Source organism: Oncorhynchus mykiss, chromosome 7, assembly GCF_057628025.1.
Source record: "Oncorhynchus mykiss isolate SJ-2025 chromosome 7, ASM5762802v1, whole genome shotgun sequence".
Lineage (NCBI taxonomy): Eukaryota > Metazoa > Chordata > Actinopteri > Salmoniformes > Salmonidae > Oncorhynchus > Oncorhynchus mykiss.
In genome coordinates, this window is record NC_143028.1 from 39,650,891 (window position 1) to 39,677,500 (window position 26,610).

The 26,610-nt window shown below is 44.2% G+C and overlaps 1 protein-coding gene across 25 annotated transcripts in view; it reads right to left on the bottom strand.

Moving 5' to 3' along the window:
• Positions 1-26,610, bottom strand: part of chl1b (cell adhesion molecule L1-like b) — a 78,495-nt gene that overhangs the window by 14,368 nt on the left and 37,517 nt on the right. For 8 of the 25 annotated variants that reach the window (XM_036983343.2, XM_036983341.2, XM_036983340.2 and 5 more), the window contains exons 2-23: positions 12,118-12,320; positions 11,527-11,544; positions 10,820-10,928; positions 10,336-10,526; positions 9,245-9,367; positions 8,924-9,094; positions 8,573-8,611; positions 8,278-8,389; positions 7,953-8,134; positions 7,465-7,596; positions 7,231-7,371; positions 6,115-6,226; positions 5,524-5,690; positions 5,158-5,323; positions 4,917-5,041; positions 4,078-4,179; positions 3,569-3,766; positions 3,315-3,385; positions 2,306-2,528; positions 1,409-1,524; positions 967-1,171; positions 697-819 (exon numbers count right to left, since the gene is read on the bottom strand). In XM_036983343.2, the coding sequence (XP_036839238.2) occupies positions 697-819; positions 967-1,171; positions 1,409-1,524; positions 2,306-2,528; positions 3,315-3,385; positions 3,569-3,766; positions 4,078-4,179; positions 4,917-5,041; positions 5,158-5,323; positions 5,524-5,690; positions 6,115-6,226; positions 7,231-7,371; positions 7,465-7,596; positions 7,953-8,134; positions 8,278-8,389; positions 8,573-8,611; positions 8,924-9,094; positions 9,245-9,367; positions 10,336-10,526; positions 10,820-10,928; positions 11,527-11,544; positions 12,118-12,247 (2,956 nt within the window). In that variant the 5' untranslated portion in view covers positions 12,248-12,320. Of the gene's footprint in view, positions 1-696; positions 820-966; positions 1,172-1,408; positions 1,525-1,639; positions 1,921-2,305; positions 2,529-3,314; positions 3,386-3,568; positions 3,767-4,077; positions 4,180-4,916; positions 5,042-5,157; positions 5,324-5,523; positions 5,691-6,114; positions 6,227-7,230; positions 7,372-7,464; positions 7,597-7,952; positions 8,135-8,277; positions 8,390-8,572; positions 8,612-8,923; positions 9,095-9,244; positions 9,368-10,335; positions 10,527-10,819; positions 10,929-11,526; positions 11,545-12,117; positions 12,321-18,460; positions 18,769-26,610 lie in introns of those variants that run through there. The other 17 variants (XM_090242310.1, XM_090242305.1, XM_090242302.1 and 14 more) reach the window with 9 other exon arrangements.

Sequence of the window (26,610 nt, forward strand, 5' to 3'; positions counted from 1 at the left end):
ACGTTGTAATTAGCCTCATCATCATTATTGTTTCAGGCCAGGGGTTGAAGAGTGGGGCACATACACACGCACGTCATGTCCAGTGACTGTTTCCTTTGGGATTAATCTGGGTCGTTGGTTGTGGTGAAGGCCCCAGTGGACGGTATCGGGTCACTAACAAAGACCTTAAAAGGCTGTGACACGCTGGCCTTGGTCAGCGCTGCTGGGGCCGGATCATGACACACCACACAGGCCAGTGTGTCACACCCCAACCCGACACTGACCCCTCTTTCCACCAAAGGGGGTCAATTCCGGGTTATACGATCAATAAATCCTACTGGATATCCACTTCCATGCTTTCTGATGCCATCCAATAAAATACATTTAACATTTAGTTGTATTCAAGCCTCATTACTTTAATCTGAGTTTCCCCACATTGGATCATATTCTCATGCAACCACTGAGACTTAAACCTGTGGATCACAGCTCTGCACGCATTTTCTCACATTTCTATAATAGGGCTAAAGTTGAACACCAGCTGTAGGAGCTAAACTCTAAAACCTCATTAACAACGCGCTCAGCAATGAGCACCATTCACAAGCACAACATTATCTCCTAGTGGTAAGATCAAGGAATCGCTGGTCCCTTTGAATGAAGGTAGGCTGGTGCATGTAAGAGACTGCAGTTCAACGGGGAAGAGGAAAGAGTTGTACACACTTAGCTGATACTCTAGCCGGTATCCTGTGACGACTCCATTGGCAACCAGAGGAGGTTCCCAGGTGAGGGCGACGGTGTGCTTCTGAACATCTGTGACCCTGAAAACAGGGTTTTCCTCTGGAACTGGGAAACAAAAGAATATACAGGTAGTAAGCAGTTTGACAGTGTAGCACAATAATCGTGTCTCTAGATAGTTATTTTCTTCTTCCACTGGACGGTACTGAATCAATATGTTCCACGGCACCCCAGACCTCTCCCCTCATGTCTTACCTCCCTCGGGAGTTTTGAAGTTGACGGCGTGGCTGCCTGGCCCGTTGCCTCGCCCGTTGAAGGTCATGACGATGAGGCTGTACTCAGAGAAGGGCGCGAGCCCTGGTACCATGGCATGGTTCCTGTCCCCCGGGAATGTCAGCGTGTGTTTGTTCCCTTGAGTCTTCTTTGAGTCCAGCAGACTACGCAGCCGCCACCAGTTTATCTGACCGCCATGACAGAGGGGAGACAGTGTTATAGGTCTAACAGATCATAATTACGTGACAAAAAGACAACAGCTCATAAATAGAAAAATGTATTTTTTCCCGCGAGTGTAAGGGAACAGTGAGCTGCCAGCAGTAGGGAGACAGAGTTGGGTAAGGGGGCCAGAAGACTCAGCGAGGTCAGGGTCTCTCCTTTTAAACTGTGTCTTTAAAGCTACAGGGCTGTTTTGAGGAATTACCCTGTAGCCTCCCAGATGTCCATGCAGCTTTTCCTTGTGAACGCGCGTCCAGCTGACCTTGACCAGCGAGTTGTTCATCACCTCCACCGCCACATCATCAGGGGCCGCGGAGGGGACTGCAGGGCCAAACACACTCACGTCACAGTCCATTCAGCCCGTATGTCACACGGAGTACTGTAAAGATCAGCCCAACATGTGAAGGATGAGCTCAGCTTTACAGTGTATGATCCACCAGATCATGTGTGTAGTATTGGCAGGGTTGAGTATTTAGGTGCTTCAAAGCTTTACCTCTATCAAATAATAATCTATAGATCAGTGACTGCAATCTAAATAACGTGATATACCAAGGGGGGAACTAGTGTTGGGCTCACTGCTATTGCCTAAGCGATGATACCAGGCAGTATGACAATAAAGGAGTACAAAGCTTCTAAAGGAGGACAACACATTGTTAACAAGGTTGAGATGGTACATGTGACCTGAGGTTACATCCTGAGGGCAAATCCAAAAGAGCGCTAAAGATAAAAGATAGAAATAAGAAAGTGCATGGAATGAAATGGTTCTAAAAGAGAGTTTTCACTTTGGCATGAGTGAAAGGGTACATAGGCCCTATAAAGTGACGCTCAACCAAGCTACGAGCCTATATCACAAAGCAAACATTGGATTTCATCAACTACTCTGGCTGGTGGGTTAGGATTCTGCTCACAAATCTATAGCACTTTTAAAGAAGAAAGAGTCCAGATTTTAAGGACTGGAGCCAACCACACACAAAGCTGAATGGTACATACGGTACTGGCCTTATACATCTGAATTGTATTATTATTATGAAATTCACATACATTCTTTGTATTTACAAGGCTGTAAGATTTTATTTTTAAAAAAACAACAGTAGTCACTCACAGTCCTCTCCAGAGTAGCCAGTCATCACTTTGGGTTCAGGTCCCCATCCCTGGTAGTTCCTCGCCTGGATCCTGACCTCATATGGCACAAACGTGGGAGTGCCCTTCACCACAAACGAGTGTCTTTTCACCACATGCTCGTGCCAGTCCTCCTCCACATCCTGCCGTTTATAGCTCACCTTATATTCAAGGCCTGGCCCATTGTGTTCAATGGGGGACAATGGCTGCAAGGGCGAGGAATGTAAGAATAGCAGTAACACACAGATTATTACAATTTAATAGGAACTTGAACAATCGAGCAAGGAGCTCTTTATATTTCCTTCTACATCCCTGGCTATTTTGAGGTTATCATGGCCAAGCCCATACACATGGATCCTAATATTTGATCATATAAAATCAGTAAAACAATAAGACAATTGGCTGGGTGCTGGCTCCAGGGAGCTGCGAGGCACCCCTCTGATATAAGGAGCAGTCTAGGACTTCACAGACTGTAGAGATTATAGAGCGATCTAGCGCTTCCCTCACAATGGCCTGACCATGATGGGAAATAGAATAAGACACTATTATCCACAAAAGCAAATCATTAACAATGAGGGAGCTCATACATTCAGAAGTTCAGGTTGCATTACTCTGCTAGGACAGGAAGATCATTTGTGGGGGTGAGATTAATCTTTTTACAATAAAGCAGAATTTATTACTGTATTACTGTACTCCTCCATTCCTTTTCACTTTCTAATGAAAGGTTCACAATGAACTGCTTTGATAGCTATCCCATTCACTATGACCCATCAAAAATAGGTTTTCTAAAGTTATACATCACAATACGACACATCAAAAGCAGGGATATTTGATTTATTTCTGAGGGATAACACTAAAGCTTATTTTCTCTATGAATAAAGAGAGATTCTTTGATTTCCCCAAAATGTAAGTGCTGTGAAATAGTCAATACTCGGAGGGGTGCGTACGTACGCAGGGAAGGAACATTAAAGGAACCCCATTCTGTTTCTTACCTCCCAGTTGATATCCATTTCATGTGCCAAATGACCTTCGATTTTAATATTTTCAGGGTTCTTGTCAGGGGCTGGTGGCAGAGAAGAAATATGGATTTCGCCAGAATTGAAATTGTTAGTTAAATAAATCTCCTGTGAACATGTGCACATGAGAGACCTAAGAGTGAAATCAATTATCTCAGATGTTTGAGTGTTTCAAAGTTCAACGGGCGGTAGAGGCCGGTCAGAGGATAAAACATAACTGGACTTCCTACCTGCAGGAGGGGTCTTGTATCTTTCTGTGGGCTCACTGGGACGCCCCCTACCCACCGCGTTGACTCCAGACACTCGAAAGCGATAGTCAACATGTCCATAAAGTTTGAGGACTGCCGAACCGTGATTTCCTGGAACTCTCTGAAGCTCGTTCCAGTTCCCTGGCTCCCACTGGCTCTCCTCATACTCAATAATGAAGTCTGTTCACAGGGTGAGACACACAGACCAGACCCCAATCTGCCCAAGCCCTTTGCCAAAGGGGCTGCTTATCTAACAGCCACCTGCGTAGCAAACTCTTCAGACCCTGCACTAAGCAGGAAACTTGTTCCCCCCAAACAAATACGACACATTTGTGTTGGAATGTTGACAGGAGACTTACACAATAATAAAGAACTAATTCAATTTTCTTAGTAAATATGTGCCATGTTATTATCATTGTACATACTACAGGCCTGCTGTTCCCTAAATCACACAAAGCAGCTGAACTTTGTTTGCAGAGCCAGACTATTACCAGTGGTTGAGCTGTTGTGGTCATCCCCAGGGATCCATTTGAGCTTCACACTTCTGCCCTTGTGTTCAGACAGCACCAAATTCTCAGGTGCATCGGGGACATCTGTAAAACACCACAACGACATTACTTTGATAACACACAAAGACATTGTATCCATCAGACTGTTAAACAGCCATCACTAACACAGAGAGGCTGCTGCCTACATACAGACTTGAAATCATTGGACACTAACAAATGGATCGCTAATCACTTTATCAATGCCACTTTAATAATGACAGTTACATATCTTGCATTACTCATCCCATATGTATATACTGTTATACCACCTATTGCATCTTGCCTATGCCGCTCGGCCATGGCTCATCCATATATTTATATGTACATATTCTTATTCCATCCCTTTACTTAGATTTGAGTGTATTAGGTAGTTGTTGTGGAATTGTTAGATTACTTGTTAGATATTGCTGCAGTGTCGGAACAAGAAGCACAAGCATTTGGCTACACTAGCAATAACATCGGCTAATCATGTGTATGTGACCAATACAATACAATTTGATTTGATTTATCCTCTGGAAAAGCACCATGACACAGTTAGAGACTGACCAATGGGAAAGAAAGCAAAATGTAAAACTGCGATGCAAATGAAGTAAAGACATTGTTCTGTAAATGCAGAGCTGAGGTCTGAAGACACACGGTGTAATCATGTTCTGCTCTGTGTACCACGCCATGGAATGCTTGGCTTCGGCATATGGATCCATATTGTGACATGCTATGCATTTCTGTTGTGCTCGGGGTCATTGACCAGGTTTTGATGTACAGTATTTGACATATTTTCTCACCCAGCACTATGAGTAGTGCAGAGGCAGTGTCCTGGTCCACTGGAGTTCTGGCCACACACTTGTACATGCCATGGTCTCTGTGGCTGACGTTGACGATCTGCAGTATGCCATCCTCTAAGAAATATCTATCGGCAGAAAAAAAAGAGAGACAACCTATTGATCTGTGCAATCTAAAAAAAACAAGTGAACTTTCCTGGGCTAGGCTTGGATCTGTGACACCATAAGAAAGGTGTCGTCTTACCCAGAATTCTCAGTGTGGTTTAGTGCTATCTCCATATCGTCTTTCTCCCACACGATCTCAAAGTCGCCACTGAAGGAGTTGTCGTACACCGCCAGGCAGGAGAGCTGGGCTGTGGTTCCTATTAGGACCTGCAAGTCCTCTGGGGCCTGGAATATCTTTGTGGGATCTTGGATAGATGAAACACACAACTGCATAAGTTACATGTAAAGAGTTGTGTTTAGGACCCCTCTTTTTTCTAACCATGTGACTTTAGCAGGAAACACTATATGAGGCAGTTGTTCCTCGTCAGGTCACATACTGTATTTAGAAAAACACATGGCCCTAGTTGTGTGTTAAACACATGCCGTCTTGTATTTCGTTTCATACCTTTAACATCCAGTAAGGCAGTTATAGCAGACTTCCCTTCAGTATTCTTGGTGTAACATGTGTATTGGCCCATGTCCTCTTTCTCCACATTATGGATCTCCAAAGATCCATTCTGGTGAACTGTAAACCTTGGTCCCTCCACAGACCCTGTTGAGTCATCCTTGTTCCTGTACAACATGTAAAGCAATCAATTAAAGTCTCCACTTGCAATTTCATTCAATTACAGAGGAACCTTCCTGAGCACTTAAGAAGATACTGCAATAATGCCCCTCAAAGTATTTGTGGAGGTGTAAGATGTTTTTTCTTTCTGCACATTTCCACAGCAAACAGTGGTGCACCAACAGAGAAACGGATCCTGTACTATTTTTATAACTACCTAATGACACTGACACATTGCTGTCTAGTAATGACACATTGATATCTACTGCTCTCTACTGGCCTCTGAGAGGACTGGTTTGAGCTGGAGAATCCTAGTCCAGCATTTGTATGGGCTTGAGCCAATGATTGATGACATGACAAGAAGAGTAGGATGAGTTGGCTGAAACACATTCTGGTCTGGGACCAGGCTATGGTTAGGGAGAGCCTACTCACCAGGTTACAATAGAGGGCGGAGAGCTGAACACCTTGCAGTGCATGACTACACTCTTTCCCTCCACAGCTGAATACTCCAGACCTTCCTCTGTCAGGACCATAGGAGGCAGATCTGTGGGGAGAGACATCCCAGTTAATGAATAATGGTTTGGGACATGAACGAGAGAGAGAGAGATTTATTTTCTAACTTCCATACAGATATGGAGGGATTGAGGAATGGCCCTCCGACTGTACTGCAGTATTGGTTACAAAGATACACTAAGAAGGTCCATTAAAATGTATAGCTAAGATTCAAACTAAGGAGACTGATCAAGCAGACCAAGTGATGTGAAAATGTTACTGTCTTCCATTTCTTTTGAAAGAAAGGCTGGACTGTCACGATGACTGTCATACAATTTTGAAAATAAAATAAAAAATAATAAAAAATGAAAACAAGTGGAACAATGAGTGCCAAATTTAAAATAAATGTGTCTTATCATTTCTAACCAAAACATCCTGTCTGTCTCATTCCATTGTTAACCAAAATAAAAAGCTGTGACTTTGAATCCAGAAACAGTCCGCTTAATAACTTCCTAGTTTGTCACCAGCGACAAACTCCAGACAGTTCTGAGAAGCCAAAGAGAGCACTTATTTTTAATCTGCTCTTATAAAAGGAGCACATTTTAGTGTTGTGGCATTGCATTCTGAAGGGAGTAGAGAAACGTGCTAGCATAGAAATAAATGCCTGGGAGCATGCGGGCTGATCAACAGGGACAGGGGATGTGGGTGGGTAGTCTGGCTGGAGGACTGTGGCGCTCAGACAACCCTTCCTTCACCATGGCCCGAGGGGCTCTGGCGCCAGAGCCGGATTTCAGACCAGAAACACCACCACTCACAGACAGTCTTCCACTGCCTCATGACAATGTCAAGCAACTGGTTGGATTCTTTAGTGCCCTTTCATCATCATACAATTCCATACTTAGTGGGTAACAGAATGGATGAGCACGACCGGTAAAACAATGATGAAGGCTGTGTAGGAACTATTTATTTGTGACCATTAGGACTTCAAGCCTCAGAGGAAAGTAGAGGCTATTTTCAGAGGTAGAGAGTAAAGCCAACGAAGCACCATAAACTTACTCATGATCATGATATTGGCATTGGCCAGTAGGGTTCCATGTCTGTTGGAAGCCTCACATTGATAGACGGCACTGTCAATCGATTTGGCGTTGTGCAAGACAATGGTGTCATCCAACACCTTTCTGTTAGATGCTGGGACCTCTGCAATCAACAATGAAATCCATTAGCTGTGCACCAATTTGCAGTGCTAGAAATAGGACACTCATGCCTTGTTGAGGTAGACTGAGAACATACCCTTAAGAGGTTTTCCATTCACCCTCCATTGGATGGTGGGCTGAGGAGTACCAGTGGCAGAGCACTTGATTTGCACGTCTGAGCCAATCGTACTAAGCTGGCTCTCAGGCTCAGATACCCACTTAGGAGGCTCTGGAAAGTGCAACATCAAAGACAGACATAACATCAGGAAGCAGTGAGCGAACCAGAGCACAGTTTACAACTCTCTCCCAGAATGATGTTTGTGTTTTCTATCAACCTGGAGCCAATTCTCAAATGGTGACTTTTTTGAATCCCTCTTGGACAGCAGTTCACTCAATGTACAGTAGGTGGCACTCTTTCTCATGAAAATGTGTTACTATTATGAAGTACTTGTCATATCAGACTTTATCGAGTTTTCCTACAGTAAAACCTGTAAATGTGGTTTAAGCTAAACAGCTGTTTTCCCAGACACACATAATCAAACTAAGAACCTATTATTTCAACCTTTGTACATTTTTCCCACTTACCTTCCACTGATACATCAAAGGAGTGGTTGGCCTCTCCGTGGATGTTCTTAGCCTTACACCTGTATTTCCCACTGTCGTCCTCATTGACCCGGTCAATGCTCAGGAGTTTCCCATGGTTCTCTATCGTCGCTCTGTCGGGCAGCCTGTGGCCCATCCTTACCCATTCAATCTTGGGTGTTGGACTGAAAGGGGCAGTAAAATGACTGACGTTTTGATGTAGTTGCTTCAAATAGAATGAAGTGTCTAGAAGATATCATGCAGTCCTTTGTAAAAAAAAAAAGAAAATAAAAAAAAAAAAAGAAAGAAGAGAGGACGGTTTACTTACAAGCCCTCGGCAATGCACTCCAGTAGTAGCTCGTCACCTTTCACCAGCTGTGTCTCCGACTTGACACCAGAGGGCATCAGAAGACTTGGTTTTCTCTCCAGGATTGAATTGGCTTTTGAGAATGGAGTAGGAACATTGTTTTTAAGATTAGTTTTTCAAACAAGGCAATGCATGGGTCTAACTCTTGGGACTGCTAACCTACAATGCAATGTTTGGATCCACATATCACACTCTGATATGAAAAAATCGCACGTGGTGTGTTCTAGACAATGATATGGTACGGCATGTAACTTACCACGACCAGGACTGCTACTTGAGTCACTGTTTGAATTTTCTGAAATGAAGGTGGGTAACATATGAAAATGTGCAAAGCATTCATAAAAACTAAAACAATCATGACAGACAATGGGGGTGGGGTAGATTCATGAAAACACCAGTGCCATCAAGTGCAGGGAAAATACAACTTTTGGAGATGCTGCTGGACATTGGGAATGTTCTTGATCGCGTACACGATCATAGCGACGAATGCATTGGATCAGAGGTTGAAGTCATGAAGGTGATCAAAACAAAGCCATTTGGTCAAGCTCTATGCTGTAATAATAAACACACCTAAATCACAGACATGCCTTCTTAGATTGACACCTACTGCTCTTGACTATGACAGACATGGCATTCTTCTGGACGATGGTGCGAATCCTGGGGAAGGCAGCGAAGCAACAGTAGTCTCTGCGGCTGTCCTTCTCCAGAGCATTAGAGAAGAACAGGTCACCGTTCAGACCCATGGACACCCTCTCGTCCTGCTCTATGTGCTGAAGGTCTGAAGAGGGGAAAAGAGGTGGATATTCCATACAAATGTTGGTTGCTTTCGTTTGATCTATCGTGCTTCAATAAAACGGCAGGTGTCAACACAAAGCATGGGACATGACTCAGACACTGTCTTAGGTCTGGCAAGCCGTTAGTGACTCACCGATGGTCATCCAGTAGATCTGTAAAGGAGGGATTCCTTTAGGAGGGTTACACTCCAAAATGACAGGCTGACCCTCCTCCACCTTGATGGGATCAATCTTCTCCTTGGGAAACTTAGGAACGTCTGATAAGACAACACATAATATACACTGAGTGTACAAAACATTAGGAACACTTGCTCTTTCCATGACATAGGCTGACCAGGTGAATCCAGGTGAAAGCTATGATCCCTTATTGACGTCACTTGTTGAATCCACTTCAATCAGTGTAGATGAAGGGGAGGAGACAGGTTAAAGAAGGATTTTGAAGCCTTGAGACAACTGAGACATGGATTGTGTATGTGTAGGTGCCGGGTGCACAGGCTTGTGTCAAAAACGGCAACGCTTTTGCGTTTTCACACTCAACCGTTTCCTGTGTGTATCAACAATGGTCCACCGCCCAAATGACATGCAGCCAACTTGACACTGTGGGAAGCATTGGAGTCAACATGGGCCAGCATCCCTGGGGAACACTTTCGACACCTTATCAAGTCTATGCCCCAACGAATTGAGACTGTTCTGAGGGCAAAAGGGTTGCCTTTCTCTCCAGTAGGTGGCAGTCCTATGATACTAGTGTTTTGTGCTGGTTGTGTATGGAGGTGTTTGTGTTCCAGTGAATTGGATTTTACAGCACATTCTTCAGATTTTGACTTGCGGGAAGAAATACACGTCATTAGTACTGTTGTGCTGCGTTTCAGTCGCACTGAATGGTTGGAGCACGGCCAAATTTTGTCATAGTTCCCCTCGGTCTGGATTTCTTAGAAGATTTATGTACTATGCTTTGGAACAAAATGAAAAATGTACCAAGGGAAATGATGAAGGATAGATCAGTCTCCCTTCTGCCACACAGTCTATATGGGTATAGACGAGAGGCAACTTGGGGGTGGAATGCTCTGGAGCTTCAATGACTTTCTGCCATGGCCAATACAACAAACAGCTCACAATGGAGCGACACAGTCGTTGAATTGAATTCCAGGCCCTGAATCACTTTCAAAGAGCTGTAATGGAGCGCCACAGAGATCAGAGATGTATGGATGTACAGTATACTACTCACGGGGCACAACAAACTCAATCTCCTCCGTTATGGCCGTCCCTAATTCGTTCTCGGCGTAACAGCGGTACGTTCCCTGGTACTCTGTGAGATTCCCAGTGTTGGGGATCACAAATGTCCCAGAGTTGTCCTCCTTGATCAGCCTCGGGTCCTGGTAGGGGTCAAACTCTTCCCCATTTTTTGTCCACCGGTATCTACAAAATCAACAGTTCAATCAGTCACTGATATAATTCAACGTAAATCTTGAAAATATCTTGTGTGTTTCAGCCAAATGTACAGTGTGTTTCGTGTCCAAGGTTGGTCGTCACAGTCTGTCCAATACTTGAAAATCAAACCCTCAAACTCGCCAAATCGACTAGCCAAATGTGACACGCCAAATCGATGGCCGGTGATAGACTGTCTGTCGGGCTGCTAACGAGCTCTCCTGGGCTGTCCCTCTCCCATCTGCTGGGTATGGAATGGTAGAGTAGGGATACTCAGAACTCACTCTGGCTTGGGGTTCCCTTTGGCTTCACACGTCATGGGGAAGCTCTCATCGAAGGGGAAGGCGATCAGAGAGCTGGGGGAGGACTCTGTGATGGTGGGCAGCTGCTCAACTGGAAAACAGACAACAAGGACGACACTTTATGAAAGGTTCCATAGACCCCCTGCAGGATAATAGAATCTCTCACACTCTATAAGGTGTTAAGGTAGGGTTAATTTCAATGATGATGGTATTTCCCACTGGGCACACACTGGTTGAATCAATGTTGCTTTCACGTCATTTCAAATGACGTCAGTGCCCAGTGGGTTCCTTCTCTTACGGTTCTATTTCACAGTGACATACAGCACTGTTTGAACTTGCCCTGCTTTGTCAATGTTTTCTCGTTTAAGTGATTTGACTTAAGAGATTCACTACAAAACTACAGGGGTCAACAACAGTAAAACTAGCGGCATGAGGTCAGGCCCGTATGGCCAACGGTGCAGGTTAAAACTACATGCCACTACATGGATGACAGTCGTCCAAGACAATCCAATTTGAAGATGATGATTGTGTAAATAAACGGGGAGGATGGCACATGAGATGCAGATCGTACACAAGATGACCACATGGTACAGCTGCTGTGGTGCTGAACACTGAGCCAAGAGATTAAGTGAGGACAGACAGGCGGTCAATAATGCTGGATGGGACAGGTCACACCAGAGCAAACTTACTGTTTACATGACCTAAAACTAAAATATCCATGGCGGCAGGAAGACAACAAAAACACAGGCAGAGGTTTAAGCATAATACTGTTTTTTTTGATTGGTTATAGGCCTTTAGAAACATTAGTACTCTAGGTACAACAAAACAGAAGATTGTGAATTGCATTTAAGGAGATGGCGTGAAATGAATTACTCTGCATCAACAGCAAGTGTGTGTTGCATTTTCAAAACCTGTTTGAACTGCTCTTTGTAAGCGGGCCCTTAAGAGATGTTTCTGAATAATTTAGAAGAGAAAACTTGATACTCGTTTCCAAGGAAACTGCAAGATACACAGCCCCCAATACAAGAGAATGAAGAAACCTGATTTAAACAAGCTGAAACTAGAAACCAAACCCCAGTTAAGGATGAGTTTGACCCATGAATATAATTGAACCGATTTTGGCATGGTATAGATTTACAGAAAGTGCTATATTTCAAAGAATACCTGTGGACTGCTTTGACCATTACAGACATTGGAAAACAAAATCAATATACTGTACTTTACAAAAGGTTTATGATATTCTGCACCAAAAGCACGTTGTGGGAAGAGTGAGCACTTACCCTCCATTGGGATGTCAATGGCAGTGGTGAGGTGAAAGGCACAGACACTGACGACCACGCCCGTCAGGAGAGCCAATCCTGGGCTCCACATCGATGACCTCATCCTCATCGCGCCACAGCAGACAACCATCTCGGAGGAAGTGACACAAGCTGCACTCTTCCCACTCTCAGTTCACAACTATGTCCTGCCGAAGACGAAGGGCCTTCAAGAACAACACAGACAAGAGAGAGAGAAGGAATAAGAGAGGCCTCCCATGAATCCAGATCCACCCACGCGTCAGGCACAGCAGACAGTCAGGCAATCCCACACAACGCAACACAACGCAGGGAGAGAACCCCCGGTGACAGAGAGATGCTTAGCCAGGCACAACACACGTTTCCGGCACAGCAGTCACTCGCATCAGCAGGGACCACATTCTGGGCTTAAACAAAAAATCTACATATGAAAGCTCTATATCACACTGTTCCCTTGAGACATAAATTGTTTTCTTGTTTATTGTCTGTTGGAGTGTGTTGGCTTGGCAGTACAACAGGCAGGACAATTTCATGCGCAATAGAACAAGAGTTTAAATAATATATATAAATATATAAATATATATATATATATATATATATGTGTGGCTGCCTGTGGTTATATTAATACACGGCAGATGTTTCCACATTTCAAAGTGAAAATTATGAATTCATTCCACAATGGAGCGAAAGATTTCCATCATTAAGAAAAAAAACCTGCTGCATCGTTCCTGTTCGGTGTCTCTGGGCTCCTCCCTGAATATTCAAAAAGACACAACGACACCCTGTCGATCTAGGAACGCTGCACACGTGGTCCTCAGACATAGCAATAGTCCTCTTCCAAAGAACAGCAACAGTATTTTTCTACACACATTTACCACTCTACACACTGAATAATAAGCAGTTCTGATAAGCAGTTGGTCACACGGTCCGAGGGCACAGGTCATCCTCCACCTGACAGGCCAGTGGCTTGGATCATAAGGCGCACTGTACGGTATGACTAGAGCAAAGGATTGTGGGGGAAGAGCTCTCTGCAGGAATGTCCACCTCGGCGGCATTGTTGTCCACCAGCCTCTGTTCTGTAGTAGAATCTCTGGGGTGTCCGTTCATTTGCCTCCCTCATGTTGGCAGTGACCCAGCTCATTGGGTCATTCTAGTCAGGACTCCAATTAGTTCAATGCAGGGTAGCATAGACCAGACCACATGAATAAAATAAGCAATAAATCACCCACTACAACGGAAATTGCCAAATGATAATGCTCATGGGTCTTCGGGGAGTCCCCACAATGAAACTAGCTGAACACTTCTCATCACAAGCATACAAATCCAGTAATTACAACTGGTTGGAACTGGTGTCTCTTCTCGTGTTGATGATGGAGCTTCCAGTTAATGCCAAAAAAGGGATTTGTATTGGGAGAGGGAATCTGTGTGTGTTAAGCTCTTTCTTTGAGCAGGACGGAGAGAACCAGACCTAAGAGACAGCCACGCTCCAACAGGCCTGGCAGTTTTCACAAACAGCTGGCTTTTTACTGGTGTCTTTTCAAATCATACCGACTGAAAACACTGCTCTTCATTTTCCTTAAAAAAAGAAATATTTTCCCTCAATTACCAACTTCAATAGGAAACACAGAGGTCAAATGGCAGTTCATGAGAAGAAATTGAATAATTGACCAAGGAGTGAGAGTCGATTTCATTAATTTCTTTGTGAGGCTCTGTTTTCAGATGGACACGAACCCTGACCTCTCTCCCCATGCCTCATGCTAATGGTATTAACTCTGTCTGGGGCCTCTGACTCCATCCTGGTTATTCTGACCCAGTGAAGTGACTGAAGTCACCGGCAGAGCCACAGACAACAGTGTGCAATACACCCACCCCTCTTAATCACAATACTAGGCCATTGACTTTTCCTCCAACCTCAGATTGACATGGCTTTGTTATGATCCATGAGTCGGGACTGGAAAAATGCCTCAGGCTTGATTTGCTGCACCCATTTCACTCTTTTCCCACACACTGATTTATGCTGCAAATTACAGATTATAATCAGAAAGTAGGATGCTGTGCTGTGCTAATTGGCCAGCGCTTTCACCGTAGGTTTGGTGAGTTTAAGGGGGAGCTTTTTTCACAATCCCTCCAAGACAATGTGTTCCTCTCAGGGCCTTCATCAACCTAACACAACTTAGATGGATTATGTTCCGTTCAAACTGTGCTTGATCACTTGCCATCTGATTTTGTTCTCCCCCCTCGTTGAGCATTTAGCCTGATCCAACTCGTCCATCTGGTTGAGGGATGTCCATAAAACATACAGACGAAACTGGTGGGAGACGGAGATGTCTTGCTCTAACCCAGCATACAGTATAAGCTACAGGCTAGATGAATCCGTTGAGTGGGCCCGAGGCGAGCCTGCTCGAAGACCGCCGGCTGTTCTTAATCCTCTCCTCCGGCAGAAATAGATGGGAGTCTGAGACTGACGAAGCTGGCGGGTGGTTAAAAGCTACTCACAGTGGGAAGGCCAAAATGAACTCTGACCTCTCTTAGCCGAGGCTCAGAGGACACAGAAGCTGTGCCGGGGTGGAGGGAGAGGGACAGGGGACAATCTACAGCAGTGCCTTAAACTCAACTCGGATTGACTGATACTGTAGAGTGCTGCTCTCACACCGCTCTCCATCATTTACAGTGGGCTACCGGCCAAGACGTGCAAAAACCATTTCTCATTCAAAACGAGCACCAGGCACAAGACTGATAACAGAGGAAATGTAAGAGGCAGGCAGAGAGGGATGTCGCGCCTGCTCCATGCTCGCTCTACCTGCTGGTTCATTTGATTGAGAAGCCCCATCCTCATCATTCAGGCTCCAGGCTGAATCAAAGACACCCATGTCTCTCTTCATAAGGAGATGTTACTGGCACAGTGTTCTGGTTGGCATGCTTTCTATCCCTTCAGTCTCCTAGTTCCTCCATCTGGGCTGGCATGGAATCCTAACCTTGACTTACACGCCAAAGTCAAGGGTCTGTTGATATACTGTATAATTCACTATTTCCTCAATGGCTTTATAACAACGATTTTCTAGATGAGCCATTATCAAGATACATTATTATAGATTATTATCAAGATATAGACAAAGCATTTGGGCTAAAGGAAAATGGTGAAGCTCTTTTGAAGGACTGTGAGGTGTCCTTAACTGCTGCCATTAAAATATGCCATGTTGTTTAACCTCTTGCCGCTCTGTTGTCTGCAGTCTGCCTCCTTCACATGCAAAACTCTGCTGTATGACAGACAGGAGAGTATCTACAGACTCTGCAGTACGACAGGTAAGACAGGCAGGAGAGTGTCTGTGTCTACAGGCCTACTGTAGTTTGATGTGATGCAAAGCCTATAATGGAATTAAGCAGATCCTCGTCTTGTCAAACTGGATTAAAATACTCTCCTCACTAAAGAGCTTTAGTGCAGGAAGACAGTACCACCACACTCCACACACACTCCTGGTAATGCCTCAGCACTGAATACCAGTTAATCACCAAAGTACAATTACAACATTGGGAGAATCGATGAACATTAAAAACAGCAATTAGCCTGCATTTCTGTTGCCAGTAATGATTTATTTTTCATTTTCTTTCCTTTCTGTTTTTGCAAAGTCAATTTCTTATTTAGTTTACAAATGACTTGAGACTGGTTCTAGACCAAAAAAAACAACATAAGGATACAGTTCTTTACTGATGAACTAGGGGTACATTGAACAATTATGTTATGTGTGAAAAATTGCCCTAGACACACACACACATCTTGTTAAAACTCTACAAAAAAAACAACATTATAATTAACTACTACAGTGGACCCACTGGAATATCATAAAAAGCACTTTTATTTGAATGCCATAACTTACTGTAATGTAATCATATTTGCTGTTAATTTGCAATGGGTTCCATTCTGACTTCTGGTGAACAGAGGCAGAGACAAGATTCAGATTCCTCTCCATGCTTGTGGGTCAGAGGAGTTCATTCATTAATACATCTTCAGCAGCAGGAGGAAAACATAAACAAGGCCCTTAATGAGATTAGGAAGTCAGACCAATATTAAATAATAACCTTGCCTAATTGAGATTTGGCTCAATTTCACTCTGCTTTACCATGCATGCAAGAGAGTGAACAGTTCAATTACCACACCATTAATATTGCAGGAGTCTGTCCACTCATGAAGCATAGAGGGGTGAGGGAACGAGGCTATAGGGATTTCGACCAATGTGGATATGGAGTGCTTTCTGAGATGTACTGCAGGGTCGCTGACCTCTGTCCCAAGTGGAGAAATGACAAATGACCTTACTGACTCCATATAAACTGTCGTGACCAGGGACAGTGTGGGACACATCCCCGGTTGACACCATACGACCTATGACCTCCAGGGCACAGGCATCGCTTTTTAACCAGCAATGAAAATCTTGGAGTAAAATACTGGTGTACTGTACACGTTGTGTCTGTAGCATCTTCCATTGGCAAAATATGGGCTATCTGATCATACATATTAAGGAAAAGGATAGCCAAAACATCAGCTTTGTTTTATATCACTTCAAGGTTCCTTTTTGTCTCTGCATTTCCTCACCTGTCTATTTAATCTTTGCTGAGCGATTAGTGTCTTTCATGAGTAAAAGAGAGGTGAAGGTTTTTCTCCTTCTCTAATGAGTTGTTCCATCGTGAAACTCCATTCTGCTCGCTGCTGAAAGCTCTGTTTGCCGAAATATGGAGGCCTGCTGAGCACATTAAGGCACAGCAGGAACAAAAACTGTTTCAGTGCAAATATTGCTGTATTCTCTCCCAATCATTTCACCATTATTCTTCATTTAAAAATATGGTGAGATTTTAACTACATGTACGGGCTAGCCGCTTGTGTATAATTTCTTTGTTGAAAAACACATCACTGTAATTGGAAGCAAATGTGACTGGGAAGTGAGCAACGGGCCGTGTCACACAATGGCTTACTATAACTGGTTTATAAATGAAGTGCAAATCTGAGAGTTCAAGGGTTGAGTGAAATCATGGTGAAGCTGTCACAGCGTCGAGGCAGCAGAGTAATGCCAGACAGAATATCTCAATGTGTCACGTTTCAGGCACTGTAAATTGCTCCTGTGTCTAACTGTCCGCAGAATGGTGAGAAGCCAAGCGCTTCAACTTTTTTCCTCTCAGCTCTAGTCTCTTTGAAGTCCCTAGTCACAGATGGGCGCCCCATGCCCAGGACGATCATCACATTAGTCTGTGATCCTCACCGAGTCGCCAGGAGAGGAGCGTTATGGATTCACAGCCTGGACTGCGGGGACAGGGACATTATTTTGTGTGAACTAACGCAGCGAAGTCCTCGCCCCGTTCATTCACTCCATCTGACTGATGATGGCTATTTCCCAGGATGAAACTGTGGATGAAACTGTGCCACAGCCGGACATGATGGATGGGCCTTATATCCCAAATCCCCTCTTCCATCAAACCCCAAAGCAATTTACTTCCGTCCAACACCAGGAAAGTCTGATTCCCCCAGCGCAGATACAGAATAGCATATTGAATTCCCACAGGCTGGTTGTTACCCTTTTTCCTATCCCCTAAGGTCCATTTTCTCCACATTGAAATTCCTGCCTCCGATCTGTGATTTACCAGTAAAATGCTGTATGCAATCTATTTTGTATTTCCTACGCTCTACAGCAGGACATCTGGACAGCGTTCGCAGGGCGAACTGTTTGAAACAGCAGTCGGAAATGAGTCCTGAGCGTTTCGATCAATTTGTGGTGTTATGGTGTGTGTGTGTGTGTGTGTGGTGTGTGTGTGTGTGAGTGTGTGTGTGTGTGGGGGGGGGGGGGGGGGGGGTAGGGGTTCAGTGTTAGAGATGAAAGATTAAAAGACTTAGATAATGCTACAGATTCCCCCACTATATGGAGATATTTTAAGGGCAGTATGATACTCCTGGCTAAACATGTTCGTTCAAACTTGGTATAATGTTATCACACAGCCTCTTGTACTGACGTACACAGTTCACAATCCTATCAGGCTGTCCTAAAATTGTATATATCCAGAGAATCAAAATTATGCCAAATTTAGTTACTGTATTCTTTTGCCCAGACATTTCTCCTTTCTTTCGAAACAGAATAACCTCAATATTACCATATTCATTGTATGACAACAAGAGATACCCACAAGGAACTACTGAGACAGCTCAGTCCAATACATGAACATCGACAAGGTTGCGTCTCTCCTCTCTTTGAGGTAGAGATCGTCCCGGTGCACCTCAACACACATGCAAAAACCAAAACATTTAACAGGCAGCTACAGAAACACCCCAAGACAAGACATCACTTACAAGACTTAACTTCATTCTCTGCGCTGGTCACCCGCGAGATACATAAGAACAACCGTTCCCTCTGCAGGCAATCCAATCCAAAAGGGGAAAAACAGAGCACAGAACAGTAAATTATCTGTCAAGATCCCGGGGACTGCTCTAGAGGCGTCCCACCCGCACCAGATCCTGTCACACAAGCTGGGGACGGAGTGAGAGAGGCACTGGGACGCATATGTTACCAAAGCCTCTAGCTTGGCAAAGAAGCTCATTAAGCCACTGACAATCATTCTCACAAAGCACGATCTAAAGGCCATTCACTGGCTGTGTACAAAAGACGGAGGAGGAAAAGGGGAGGAATGCATCTTCCATCACCCCCCCCCCTCCCTTAGCGTCCTGACCAGCAATATATTTTCTTCACCTGAAACTTTGCTTAAAGTGTCGTTTTCAAGAGTTAAGCACACATGTTTTACAGAATGCATGCAAGAGCACAGGTGGGAGCAGCAGGGTAGAGATCAGCCTTTGAGTGTTAGATCTCAGGGACCAATCCTCTTTGTAGGCAGGGACAATCTCCTTATTTCTTATAATGCTGGTGGCGATTGTCTCTCGGTATTACAGAACACGAGGCTACAGTATGCCTACAGTACATCTGTGCCCAGGTCTGCTCTTAACTTTACCCACCCGGGCAAAGGAAGCATAATAATCTGTTTGAAGATTATGTTTTGTTTGTTTGACCAGAAGAACCAATGAACCTGTGGAATGAAAACTGGGATTTGTTTGAGCGACTGGTTTAGAAACCTTGATTGACAGATTGGTGAGCACAGACATCATTCCAAGACTCCACAGATGGGGGCCTGTGTGACCTGTGGGGAAGAAGCAGAGAGCAGAGCAGAGAGAGAGTGCTGAGACTGCCGATAAGAGCCCTCCATAGCCCAACAACAGCACAGCCTGTCTCCCATGACACGGGGGGAAGGGAGCGGCACAGTCTGGATGATGTATGGTGTGGATCCAGGTCTGAGACTTGGGCTTTAACAAGGAGAAAGGGAGAATATTAAAAGGGGGAGGGGCAGAGGGTCATGCTTGAATTTGCTGAAAACTGCAAAATAAAAAACGGGCCTTTTTAGGCGGAGCGCTATTTGTGCAGGCCCATGCAAGGTTATTATCACTTGTGCTTCATATTTGCTGACAGTTGGGAAATGGTGGAAATTAGATTGTATACCTTTGAATGGAGACATTAGATAAATGTATGCTTTGATATGTGATCAATACACTATAAATATATTAATTATTAAATTAAATTAAAAGTATTCAGACCAGTTTACTTTTTCCGCATTTTGTTACATTACAGCCTTATTCTAAAATATTTTTAAAAAACATTTTTAAAGTTCCTCATCAATCGAAAAACAATACCCCATGACGACAAAGCAAAAACAGGTTAAGAAATGTTGGCTAATTTATTAAAAATAAAAAAGTTCAATATTACATTTACATAAGTATTCAGACCCTTTCACTCAGTACTTTGTTGAAGAACCTTTGGCAGCAATTACAGCCTTGAGTCTTCTTGGGTATGAAGCGTTGTCAGGTTGGATGGGGCGCGTCGCTGCACAGTTATTTTCAAGTCTCTCCAGAGATGTTAGATGGGGTTCAAGTCCGGGCTCTGGCTGGGCCACTCAAGGACATTCAGAGATTTGTCCTGAAGCCACCTCTGCGTTGTCTTGGCTGTGTGTGCTTAGGATCGTTGTCCTGTTGGAAGGTGACCTTTTGCCCCAGTCTGAGGTCCTGAGCACTCTGGAGCAGGTTTTCATCAAGGATCTCTCGTTACTTTGCTCTGTTCATCTTTCCCTTGATTCTTACTAGTCTCTGAGTCCCTGCATCTGGAAAACATCCCCACAGTATGCTGCCACCACCATGTTTCACCGTAGGGATGATGCCAGGTTTCCTCCAGATGTGACGCTTGGCATTCAGGCCAGAGAGTTCGATCTTGTTTTCATCAGACCAGAGAATCTTGTTTCTCATGGTCTGAGAGTCCTTTAGGTACCTTCTAAAAAAACTCCAAGCGGACTGTCATATGCCTTTTACTGAGGAGTGTCTTCCGCCGGGTCACTCTACCATAAAGGCCTGATTGGTGGAGTGCTGCAGAGATGGTAGAACCTTCCAGAAGGACAACCATCTCCATAGAGGAACTCTGGAGCTCTGTCAGAGGGACCATCAGGTTCTTGGTCACCTCACTGACCCAAGGCCCTTCTCCCCCGATTGCTCAGTTTGGCCAGCTCTAGGAAGATTCTTGGAGGTTCCAAACTTCTTCCATTTAAGAATGATGGAGGCCACTGTGTTCTTAGGGACCTTCAATGCTGCAGAAATAGTTTGGTACCCTTCCCCAAATCTGTTCCTTGACACAATCCTGTCTCGGAGATCTATGGACAATTCCTTCAACCTCATGGCTTGGGTTTTGCTCTGACAAGCACTGTCAACTGTGGGACTTTATATGGACAGGTGTGTGCCTTTCCAAATCATGTTCAATCAATTGAATTTACCACAGGTGGACTCCAATCAAGTTGTAGAAACATCTCAAGGATGATCAATGGAAACAGGATGCACCTGAGCTCAATTTTGAGTCTCATAGCGAAGTGTCTTCATACTTATGTAAATGTCATATTTCAGTTCTTGTTTTTTCATTTGTAAAAAATTCTAAAAACCTGTTTTCACTTCGTCATTATGGGGTATTGTGTGTAGATTGATGAGAAAAAAATGTATTTAATCAATTTTAGAATTGATGTAACAAAATGTGGAAAAAGCCAAGGGGTCTGAATACTTTCTGAAGGTACCGTACATGGAGGCGATATTATTTTCACCAGAAATTCAATTATGATTAATTAATATAAGTGCATTCCATTCTGAGGTAATATTCATTTCAACCTTTGAACTAATTACATGAACACTGTAATATGAAATGTTTTATGGAAATGTCATTTTTTTCACATTGCGTTAGAATTTAAAAAAAATAATCTAATAACTTGAAGGTAGTTTTAAATCAGTATTGAAAAAAGTACCCAATTTGCATACTTGAGTAAAAGTAAAGATACCTTAATAGAAATTGACTCAAGTCAGACACCCAGTAAAATACTATTTGAGTAAAAGTCTAAAAGTATTTGGTTTTAAATATACTTAAGTATCAAAAGTAAATGTAATTGCAAATATATACTTAAGTATTAAAATTATGAATCATTTCAAATTGCTTATATTAAGCAAACCAGACGGCACTATTACAATCCTTCCACCTGACAGGTGTGGCACATCAAGAAGCCAATTCAAAAGCATGATCATTACACAGGTGCACCCTGTGCTGGGGACAATAAAAGGACACTCTAAAATGTGCAGATTTGTCATACAACACAATGCCACAGATGTCTCAGGTTTTGAGGGAGTGTGCAATTGGAATGCTGACTGCAGGAATGTCCACCAGAGTTGTTGCTAGATAATTGAATGTTAATTTCTCTAACCATAAGCCACCTCCAACGTAGTTTTAGAGAATTTGGCAGTACGTTGAACCGGCCACCCGGATGTGAATCCGGCCTCCACATGCGGCTGAGACCAGCCACCTGGACAGCCGATGAAACTGTGGGTTTGCACAACCAACGAATGTCTGTACAAACTGTCAGAAACAATCTCAGGGAAGCTCATCTGCGTCGTCCTCACCAGGGTCTTGACATGACTGCAGTTTGGCGTTGTGAATGACTTCAGTGGGCAAATACTCACCTTCAGTGGCCACTGGCATGCTGGAGAAGTGTGCTCTTCACGGATGAATCCCGGTTTTAACTGTACTGGGCAGATGGCAGACAGCGTGTAGATGGCAGACAGCATGTATGGCGTCGTGTGGGCGAGCGATGTCAACGTTGTAAACAGAGTACCCCATGGTGGTGGTGGGGTTATGGTATGGGCAGGCATAAGCTACGGATCATGAACACAACTGCATTTTATCAATGACAATCAATACTGTGACGAGATCCTGAGACCCATTGTCGTGCCATTCATCCGCCGCCATCACCTCATGTTTTAGCATGATAATGCACGGCCCCATGTCACAAGGATCTGTACACAATTCCTTGAAGCTGAAAATGTCCCAGTTCTTCCATGGCCTGCATACTCACCAGACATGTCACCCATTGAGAATATTTGACTTGCTCTGGATCGATGTGTATGACAGCATGTTCCAATATCCAGCAATTTCGCACAGGCCAAGAGGAGTGGGACAACATTCCGCAGGCCACAATCAACAGCCTGATCAACTCGATGTGAAGGATATGTGTCGTGCTGCATGAGGCAAATGGTGGTCACACCAGATACTGACTGGTTTTCTGATCCATGCCCCTACCTTTTTTGAAAGGTTTCTGTGACCAACAGATGCATATCTGTATTCCCAGTCATGTCCAATCCATACATTAGGGAATAATGAGTTTTTTTAATTGACTAATTTCCTTAAATGAACTGTAACTCAGTAAAATCTTTTAAATTGTTGCACGTTGCATTTGTATTTTTGTTCAGTGTCGTAAAGTAAAGTACAGATACCCCCCAAAAATAGTTAAGTAGTACTTTAAGGTATTTTTACTGAAGTACTTTATACCACTGGTTTTAAATGTGCAATTGAAACGTTACTCTCTAACAACATTGTTGAAATCAATGAAGTAATACACTGCTCAAAAAAATAAAGGGAACACTAAAATAACACATCCTAGATCTGAATGAATTAAATATTCGTATTAAATACTTTTTTCTTTACATAGTTGAATGTGCTAACAACAACATCACACAAAAATTATCAATGGAAATCAAATTTATCAACCCATGTAGGTCTGGATTTGGAGTCACACTCAAAATTAAAGTGGAAAACCACACTACAGGCTGATCCAACTTTGATGTAATGTCCTGAAAACAAGTCAAAATGAGGCTCAGTGGTGTGTGTGGCCTCCACGTGCCTGTATGACCTCCCTACAATGCCTGGGCATGCTCCTGATGAGGTGGCGGATGGTCTCCTGAGGGATCTCCTCCCAGACCTGGACTAAAGCATCCGCCAACTCCTGGACAGTCTGTAGTGCAACGTGACATTGGTGGATGGAGCGAGACATGATGTCCCAGATGTGCTCAATTGGATTCAGGTCTGGGGAACGGGCGGGCCAGTCCATAGCATCAATGACTTCCTCTTGCAGGAACTGCTGACACACTCCAGACACATGAGGTCTAGCATTGTCTTGCATTAGGAGGAACCCAGGGCCAACCGTATGAGCATAAGGGGTCTGAGGATCTCATCTCGGTACCTAATGGCAGAGGCTACCTCTGGCGAGCACATGGAGGGCTGTGCGGCCCCCCAAAGAAATGCCACCCCACACCGACTGACCCACCGCCAACCGGTCATGCCGGAGGATGTTGTAGGCAGCAGAACGTTCTCCACGGCGTTTCCAGACTGTCACGTCTGTCACATGTGCTCAGTGTGAACCTGCTTTCATCTGTGAAGAGCACAGGGCGAATTTGCCAATCTTGGTGTTCTCTGGCAAATGCCAAACGTCCTGCACGGTGTTGGGCTGTAAGCACAACCCCCACCTGTGGACGTCGGGCCCTCATACCACCCTCATGGAGTCTGTTTCTGACCGTTTGAGCAGACACATGCACATTTGTGGCCTGCTGGAGGTCATTTTGCAGGGCTCTGGCAGTGCTCCTCCTGCTCCTCCTTGCACAAAGGCGGAGGTAGCGGTCCTGCTGCTGGGTTGTTGCCCTCCTACGGCCTCCTCCACGTCTCCTGATGTACTGGCCTGTCTCCTGGTAGCGCCTCCATGCTCTGGACACTACGCTGACAGACACAGCAAACCTTCTTGCCACAGCTCGCATTGATGTCTCATCCTGACTCCGTCTCATGCTACCACTAGAGTGAAAGCATCGCCAGCATTCAAAAGTGACCAAAACATCAGCCAGGAAGCATAGGAACTGAGAAGTGGTCTGTGGTTATCACCTGCAGAACCACTCCTTTATTGGGGGTGTCTTGCTAATTGCCTAGAATTTCCACCTGTTGTCTATTCCATTTGCACAACAGCATGTGAAATTTATTGTCAATCAGTGTTGCTTCCTAAGTGGACAGGACATTGTGTTGTTTAATTAAGTGTTCCCTTTATTTTTTTGAGCAGTGTGTATAAAGTAATATACTTTTTAAAAGACCAGTTCACATATCAATGGGGCAGCAGGTAGCCTAATGGTTAGAGCGTTGGACTCGTAACTGAAAGGTTGCTAGATCGAATCCCCGAACTGACAAGGAAAAAATCTGTCGTTCTTCCCCCGAACAAGGCAGTTAACCCACTGTTCCTAGTCCGTTAATGAAAATAAGAATATGTTCTTAACGGACTTGCCTAGTTAAATAAAATGATTGATTTTTATGACTTCCAGAAGACAAAGATGATGGATGCGACCTTAAAAAGTCACCATTTAAGCCTTGTTTATACCTGGCTCTAACCTGCGACCTTTGTCCTGATCTTGCCCACATTATGATTGTGCAATAATTTTCAGAAATATGTCTACACACTGTATTAAAATGTGTATCTTATCCGTCTACTGTGCCTGCATTGTGACCACATTTCCTGGTCCTTTCCTGTATGCAAATTATTTGACAGCTATTATTTCAAAATCATATTTACATATTGAATCCATAAGTCAATGGTGCCACTTGTCAATGATTTTAGAAGGCAGCATAATGATGATTTCAATGTTTTCACTGTCCAGATCCATCTACACTTGTAAGATATCCAGACACAATGTGTGCTTGACCACCTTCGAAGGTGGTCAGCAAGATCTGATCACAATCAGAGCACAATGTGTCCTTTAATCTTCTACACCCATCTAAAAATGTGGGCACAATCAGAACGTGGACATGATCAGGAAAAATGCTGCATGTTAGCACCAGGTATAAAACAGGGATTTAGAGCTGAAGTACTGGACAGTCGGAGGACATTGGCCTCTTGATAATGTGAGCAGCAGATTGCCAGCTCCAGACACTGAGAACACTGACACGCCTCTCCTCTGCAGAGCCAGAGAGACCCAGTGCCAGCCAGGCCCTCCAAGGCACTCAGCCCTCTCTTTGAGCAGCAGCAGGATGAAGCCGCCATTATGGCCACACAAACAGAGGGAAGCCTTATGAACTTTGCACAAACGCTTACTGCTTGGAGCTAGACAGCTCTGGAAGCGAGGGCGATGGGAGGGAAGGTCCCGGGGCAAGCTGCCAGTTCCGAAAAGCTTAGTGTTCACTCACTCAGGCCAGACAAACCTGACATTGTCCTGGGTACTGCCCCGGGGACTGCCTACTCCCCTCTTCTTCCTCTGCTCTCGGCCGCTCCAACCCATTCACACCTCTGTCCCCACAGATTACATGAATGGGACATGACTTGTAGGGGCGCAAAACCAAACATTTATTCACACTTAACGCCATTTGTTAAAATGCCATGGAGCAGGCTGTGGGAGACTCTCAGAGTACATGAAGATCGACTAAAGTCGGAGCTGGAGATACATAAAATGGAAGCTGTAATAAACAGATAGCTCTGTCATCCAACATATTTCATAATGTGACATTGTTGGGATATTTGCTTGAGGGTCTCTATGTGATACAGCTAATTCATAGTAGACACGCACACAACAAAGGGGACATCGGAAAATAACGGGGAAATCAGAAAATAAAATGGAGATATCCTCCAATGATCTTTCTGTGAGAGAAGATGTTTACAATTCCATTTTATTTACAACACATCTCTTATCTCCTTCAGGCAGCGATCAACAATTACTATCCATCTGGCCAGTGTGAGATAGAGGTCTATCTATCCTATCAAGTCAATGTAATGGAATTAGAAACATGGTCCAGACCAGAGTTCCCTCAGGCGACTTGGAATGAAGCAAGAGAGGAGGACACAGAGAGGAGCATAGCCTGCATCAACAACATTGGCCGCACACATCACAGTGCACATGTTGTTCTCACTCTGCCCTGAGAGCAGAGAAGAGACCAAGAGAGAGGAGAGCAGTCTGGTGTGTTCACCAGCTGTGTCTAGCCCTTGTTTAACCCCTATACTCCTAGACATTAGACAGTCGGCTCTTTATATGCTCAGGTGGGTCTTGAGTAGCTCCGTCTGTCCCGTCAAGGAGATCTA